Source organism: Mandrillus leucophaeus, unplaced genomic scaffold, assembly GCF_000951045.1.
Source record: "Mandrillus leucophaeus isolate KB7577 unplaced genomic scaffold, Mleu.le_1.0 Scaffold345, whole genome shotgun sequence".
NCBI classification, from domain to species: domain Eukaryota; kingdom Metazoa; phylum Chordata; class Mammalia; order Primates; family Cercopithecidae; genus Mandrillus; species Mandrillus leucophaeus.
Genome location: NW_012103643.1, coordinates 2359832 through 2367392, shown reverse-complemented (window position 1 = coordinate 2367392; position 7561 = coordinate 2359832). Strand labels below are relative to the sequence as shown.

The window sequence follows — 7561 nt, the reverse complement described above, 5'->3', positions numbered from 1 at the left end:
ACAGTCTACCGCTGTAGCAAACCTGCACATGTACCCCCCAGAATCTAAATTAAGAGTTGAAATTTTTAAAAAAGAACTCTGCTGAGACATACATTTGCAATGCCAACTAATGCAGGTTTATTGAGAAATACATGGTAAGACAAGCTCCATTTTTGAGAGACACAAAAGCAGAGGCCAGGAGATACAGCAGCAAGGTGAAAACATGTCAAAAGCATCAGAGACTGGGGCGTGGTGGTAAAGCTTCTGGATACATCCAGAGGCATACACAGCACCAGTGAGCAACCCTTAAAACAAGCTTAGGGATGGCCAGAAAAGTTTTAGAGTCCCAAAGACAGCGTGTGCATGGCTAGTAGCCAGTAATCAGGCAGTCAGAAGAAGGGTCAGCTGTGAAGAGCTATTCAGGGACAAGCAGCATGCTGGAAGATCCTGGAAACAGCTGGCAGGTCGTGGAGTCTTGATTCGCTCACTGGCTCCTACACACTTAGCAGGTTCTTCGGCAGCTGGACACACAGGACTGCGGGTATGTCCTGGAGACCCCACAGGCTGGCTGGCAGACAGTAGAGACTCCTCCCACTGGTTGGCAGACACTGGAGATACCTCCCAGGGGTTGACATCCACTAGAGACAAAGGTGAGCGGTCGGCTGCAGGTAGTTGAGCAGGGGTTGGAAACACAGGTAGTTTCTCGAGAGCAGGTCACCTGGCAAGGGTTGGAGACACATGAAGTTCGCTGGTAACAGGTTGGCTGGCAAGCAGTGGGCCCGCAGCAGGTCTCCTGACAGTGGTCCAGGAGCCAAGAGCCAGTTTGGAAGGAACTGGGCAAATAGATGCCGCCCAGGCAGTCAGCATCAGTGGTGGAAGTCGTGGTAACTTGGGTCACTGGACCAGTGCAGCGTCCTCCAATGGGCCTGGAAGAGCAATTTCTTGTGGAGCAGTTGAAGGACATGATGTCAGACAGAGGGCTGCAGGTAGCTTGCTGAAGTTACCTCCTGAGTTGTGAATGTCACTTCAGACTCCTGAGATTTTATATATCCTTGCTGGTGGGTGGGGCTCTCTCCCCGGTCCCCCTGGCTTCTTTGGCTCAGACCAGCTTGCCTTAGAACATCTTGTGAATCTACACATTAATTGTCTCTTAAGAAGCCTTCACCCTCATAAAGAAAGTTTAGTAGTTTGGTAACTAAATCACAAGTCTTCTCTACTGTACTTAGTCTGATTAAGAGGGCTGGTTGGCAGCTTCAAAGCTATTGGTCATCCCAGCCCACACGTTGTTCTTCATTCATCTTGCTTACGATGAGTGTTGACCTGACAGTAACACCAAAGATGCCACCATCCTACCATCACACACTCTCTCCCTCCCTACCAGGACCAATTACAAGCCCATGCCCTGTTTCGTTTGTTACTGGACTTAATATCTTTTAAACATAACTTAATCAGTCACTGTACCACACCTAACGGAGTGACTGATTCCCTCATTGGGAAGGTGCCTCCTTGAATATGTTTCAAGATGACAATGACAACACCTGACAGGAACAAAGGACTCAGAGACTTGTATCCAGAGTCTGAGCTGGCTCTCAAAATTAATCAACTGACTCAAACAAGATGCCCGTGGGAAGGCTAGAGGGCACTGGGACCCACCCTTTATGTTCCAGCAACATAGAACAACAAAGCAAATTGGAAGCTAATTAAGTGCAGCTGTATTTGTAGCCAAGACCCTTCCTAAATAAATTGGATGAACTTTATTCCTAAAATGTTTAATTTAATAACAACGGATAATAGTGACTCCCAGGTCTCATTAATATGCCAGTGGAAAAGGCTTAGTTAATTTTTAAAATTATCATAATGTTAATTTGAAAGGATAATCTTTCTCCCAATTTGTTCAGTATGTTCACAAGATACTTATTTTCACACATATACTTACAGATAGAATGCATTTTAATTATGGACAAACTAAAGGCTCTTCAAGGTCATTGTCTCCATCAGGGATAAGGGGGAGGCAGAGTTGGGGGAAGCAGGCACTTAACCAATGTTTGGTAATGAAGAGATGTGTGAAGAGTGTGCTATAATATTTAATTATTCTTTTTATGCTTGGGGAAGCTACAAGGATATCATTCTATTTTATCTCATCTCACTGCAATATAATGAATTTTAAACACCAGAATGATGGCTCGTTTGGGTCCACCTGAACACGGATGAATAAACTGCCTCGACTCTGGAAAAATAAGCAACTTCAACATCGCTTCAAGTGGTCAGTGGTATTTCTGTCCCAAAACAGCTGTAAGATCTGACTCATTTTTAAACTAGCTTACATGGGGGAGCCCAAGGGGATAAAATGGATTTCCATATATTTGAGGGCTACAGGTAAGCTACGTTTTAAATATCCACAAAGCAAACAGCGTTATGTCAGGACTCATCAGAAATCCCTAATTGGAAGCTAATGACACACCCAAACAAGAGGGTGCTGTGAGCAATAGCATGCTTCCCAGATATCAGACCTCAATGTCCTGACCCTCCCTCAGTGACTCACCATGTGTTCCCAGGAACGGGGTGAAATTAATGAGATGACTACTTTCCACAATGTTGTGGCTACGCTCTTCCCACCACAGAGGGTATCTCAGTTGGTGTTTAAAGGCCTGAGTCCTTGGTCCTAGGGCCTGGCTTGCCTGTTGTAAAATGGATTACTAGTTTACAGGCTTCTCCCAGCCATAGGTTCACAGGCTACTATGGAAGAGTACTTCATTGTGAGGATGCCCAAAATCTGAAGTCAGTAGTAGAGTTGCAAAGGAGAACGTTTCAGGGCCTACTGCCACATTCCTGGAATGACAGAGAATTGTATAAGTTATTACTTTGTCTTGATTTCTCTTTCCCGTTGAAAGCTGAAAATTACAGATAAAAGGATCCTAGAAAATTTCTCCCATCGCTTCAGGAAAAAAGAAAATGAGTGTCTTTTAAGCACACAACTCTCTTCCAGACATTGAGTTAAAGGTTTGTACAACTCGGCCGGGCACAGTGGCTCATGCTTGTAATCTCAGCACTTTGGGAGGCCGAGGCAGGTGGATCATGAGGTCAGGAGATCGAGACCATCCTGACTAACACGGTGAAAACCATCTCTACTAAAAATACAAAAAATTAGCCGGGCATGGTGGCGGGCACTTGTAGTCCCAGCTACTCAGGAGGCTGAGGCAGGACAATGGCGTGAATCCGGGAGGCGGAGCTTACAGTGAGCAGAGATGGCGCCACCGCAGTCCAGCCTGGGTGACAGAGCAAGACTCCGTCTCAAAAAAAAACAAATAAATAAAATTTGTGCAACTCATCTCACTGAGTTCTTACAGCAGCTCTGTGGAGTAGGTATCATGTCACATGCAGGAGCTGAAGTTCAGGGACGTTGGGTGGCTCGCCAAGGTCATGCAGTTTATATTTAACTAACTTGAGATTTAACTAGAACAGAGTCTCTGAACTACCAACTCACACTGAGGATATTTAAACATGATGAGATGCCTTCCTTAAAGTGTGAACAAGAATTTGTTATTTTTAATCAATCAATGAATACTTCATTGATGACATTATAAAGGATATGATCATTTCTCTTCCAGGTTCATCAATTGATTAACAATGGAAATAAATAAAATAGTAAGTCACAAGCACTGCTGTACTACTTCATATGTTTTGTTCATTCTGTATCCAATTTAACAATTTTTAATCCTTAGAATAAGATACAAGGTCACTACAAACAAAGCAAAAAAGAACGGAGAAACATTAATAGCTTCAAGCTATAGTTTGAAATCATAATTATGTATAATAGCTGTGCATACAACTAATTTTCAGAGCATAGCAGACAAGTGAATGGATTTTTCAGTCTTACCTATTTTCCAAAGAGTCTGCCATTTTTCAGGTGCTAAATAGAGGGAAAATGTTGAGTAGATCTCTTAGATTAGTTATTAAAAGAAACTCCAGCTTACATTGTGACTACAAGCAGATTATTTCTGAAGTCTTATATTAAAATGACTTCAGAGTTTGTGAGTAACATTTCTCATAAAGGTCTTGCCAATGTGAAAAATCGATACACTTCTCTGCTATGCTCTGAAAATACACCATGCAGCGCAGAGGTAGGCAAGCTACTTAATACTGTCATGCATTTTATTGTCACATGCAAGCACTTTGACTCTTTATCTGCATTCACTGTAAGTTGCAAAAGTAAAGAAACATGTACTGACAGTCACATAAGCTTGATGAAACTCAACACAATTTTAATGTGACAATGTTGTTCAATGAAGTTAATAAATCCTCCTTTCCTTGGAATGTAAGAAAAAATTACACGGCCAATTGCTATCACTATGTAGTTAGGCACAACCTGAAACTTCACTCAGCAAAAAGTTTTGTGAAGATTATTATTCTCATGCCTGCAGAGCGTGAAGTGAGGGGATGGGTAATAGGAGCGATGAGGAGAGATCGAGGAACTACTAGCCATTATCTTCATCACTGATGGATAATTTGCTCTCGTTTGTATAGAACAATCTAAGCCTTATACAATAATTATCACAGACTGGAAATGAGCAATTCTTTCACTCAAAACTGAATCATAGCAATCACTTACAAGGCCAAGCATTTGAGAGTAAAATGAGCTAAGCATGTGAGGGAGGCTGGAGGTTTGATATGCAAGGATATTTTTCATCACAAAGTTGATAATAATGTTGACCAACGCCGGTTCAGAGAAAACCACTTAGCCTCATTGAATGCAGGAATAGCGAACTTGTGGAAAAAATTGATATATATGAAATGAAATGCTGTCATTCTGCACTGTTTCACGATGATCACCCTCTCAAATTGAAGCTATTCATTGTCTCTTAAGAAATATAAAAAGGAAATTCAGAAGCTTAAGTGTGGAACTTAATGGTTGTTTTAAAAATTAAATACATCTTGGCTGAGTTGTTCTGCTTTCTTTCCAACTTCACATGGACCTCTGGGTTGAATCTCCAGAATCTTTATTAACCAAGACATTATAAACCCCTGGAGCCCGGGTGATTTGCACCACAAAACTGAACTGAAATTCATTTTCCAAACTCTTTTCAAAAAGCATCAATCATAAGAAGGGTTGAATAATTTGGGCTGGAAGGAACTGTAGGGCAGAAAGCAGAAGGTGAAAGAAACAAGCAAAGACCAGCAAAATAGTTGCTGCTTTTAGAACCTGAAAATAGCAATCACCAGCTGCATGACTTGTGTAAAAATAAACCCTCAGAGGACAGTGTCAAGGTTGAAAAATTCTAAATTGAACCATTCTCTCTCGATGCCTGTTTTCAGATTCGTGTGGTTTTTCATGTGTGTCTTCATTGGAGATCAAAATCAGGGTGCTGTCAAGAAAGGTGAGTAGAATCCCAAGTATTTTTCAGCACAACGAACTCCCATATGGCAAAGCCCATGTGTAGTTGTCATGGGCTCCAGTCCTGGCCTTCCAAATAAAGAGAGGGAGACCCATTTGTAACCAGACATGAGTAGTGTTCATGTACAGGGCCTAAGAGAGAAGGCACCAAGTCTCCCAAGATGTATCATCTTTCCCTGATCCAGAATTGTTCAGAGCCTACTAGGTACTCTGTGGGGTAAGGAGACTGGAATCTATGTAGGAGACAAGCAAAGTAAACAGGTCTTCTCTTAGCATCTCTTAATTGACCTGTGCTTATGCCCTTTCAACATAGTGCTTCTTGGTCTGATCTGCCTGTCTGGGGGATTAGGAGTGTAACATTAGGCCAGCACTATCTCAGGCTGGTAATTAGACTTCCAGTGCTGGATTTTAAATTCCTCTCATACAATTCTCGTATCTGATTGATGAGAAACCAAGTCCAAACCAGGGAGCATCTTTGCCAAGCACATCAAACATTCTTATGCACTACTTCGAAACTGTCTCACTTCATTTCTTGCTGTAGCCTCTTTGCAAATGCTTAAGCCAGTTTGGTGATGGTGCAGTCCCAAAGTGCTTCCTTCACTTTGAGGCAACTCACATGCTCCTTGCTTCCTGCTAGGTCTTCTCTGATGCCACGGCAAGGAAAGTCCATGTTAACTTTCTCTGCACTCACATATGTACCACCCAGAAGTGGGGTCAGGTGTAGGTAACAGAGAATGCAAAGCAAAGGATGAAAATGCCCCGCTTTTGTCCTCCAGGTAGATAATACTTGATATGGTTTTGTCATGTCTCCACCCAAATCTCATCTTCAGTTGTAGCTCCTGTAATTCCCATGTATTGTGGGAGACACCCAGTAGGAGATAATTGAATCATGGAGGCGGCTTACCCCATACTGTTCTCATGGTAGTGAATAAGTCTCACAAGATCTGATGGGTTTATAAAGGGAGATCCCTTTTGCTTGGTTCTCATTCTCTCTTGTCTGCTGCCATGTGAGATGTGCCTTTCGCCTTCCACCATGATTGTGAGGCCTCCACAGCCACGTGGAACTGTGAGTCCATTAAACCTTTTTTTCTTTATAAATTACCCTGTCTCAGGTATGTATTTATCAGCAGCGTGAAAACGGACTAATACAGTAATGAAACTCGCTTCAGGAAGTCCCATGGGATCATGCACGAGCTGCCTGCAGTGGTGGCTGACTTGATAACACTTTCTTGTGGTTGCTTTCCCTACTCTTCTATTTCACTACCCTTGTGCTGCAATCCCTGGATTAAAACTCCAAAACTGTCTCAAGCTTTGCTTTATGAGAAACTTGGGTTGAGACACCCAGGTTCCAAATACTTGCTATTTGAAAGAATTAGAAATAATAACCAGGCCTTCTAATTCCTAGCTTAGGCCCCTAAGGGTACATGCATGCCTCTGTCCATGCAATACCAAGAAAAAACTTGTACACAAGCTGAGCATCCAGCAAGTGACATTTGGGTGTTTAAAGCCATTTCTGCAATGGTCAAATCAGTAACTATGAAAGTCTTGAAATGCGGCTAGATTCTTGGTAGATTTTCAAATGTATTCGTTGTAATGTGGATCTACTATGCTTGTTCCTTAACATAGGCCAGTCCCTAAGAGTGACATCCAAAACACTAAAAGTTTGGCAAATACTATTGTCAGTTTCGTGTCACTGTTGTTTCCCAAAGTGAAAAGATGCTTTTCAACAAAGTAAGACATGCACCAACTGTGAAATGGGAGAGAATTTTAGGTAGTAATTGGACAACTCCTTTATAGTTTTAATTAGTCATGAATTTATTTTTAAATGTATTAATAAAATAGGACTAGTTTATTCAAGCCATGATTTTGAGGATATTACATAAAATGAAGCTTAAGCAAGTTTTATTGAAGTGAGGTACTATAAATAAACATAATAAAAGTTAATATAAAAGTTAAACTAAAATAATATTTGTAATGGTGAAGTTGACATGAAAATAATGACAAAAATTGTCAAGATAAAAATCATAGCAGTGTTTAATAAATATTTAAATGATTTAATACAATGTTTTCATAGATACTGAATTAATAAATACTTTAAGTAGTTTTGTTTTTTAATTTTTCAAAATTCACTTCATTTTAGAGAATATGATCATTTAACAATTCCCATTCACACACATTCACACACACACA

General features: G+C 41.1%; 1 protein-coding gene across 1 annotated transcript; it reads right to left on the bottom strand.

Annotated features, from left to right (window-relative positions):
• Window positions 1-481: 481 nt before the first annotated feature.
• LOC105545980 (keratin-associated protein 11-1) lies at window positions 482-943 on the bottom strand. Its single transcript, XM_011989055.1, has one exon. It carries the CDS (start codon window positions 941-943, stop codon window positions 482-484), a length of 462 nt encoding a protein of 153 aa, XP_011844445.1.
• Between the last annotated feature and the right edge of the window lie 6618 nt (window positions 944-7561).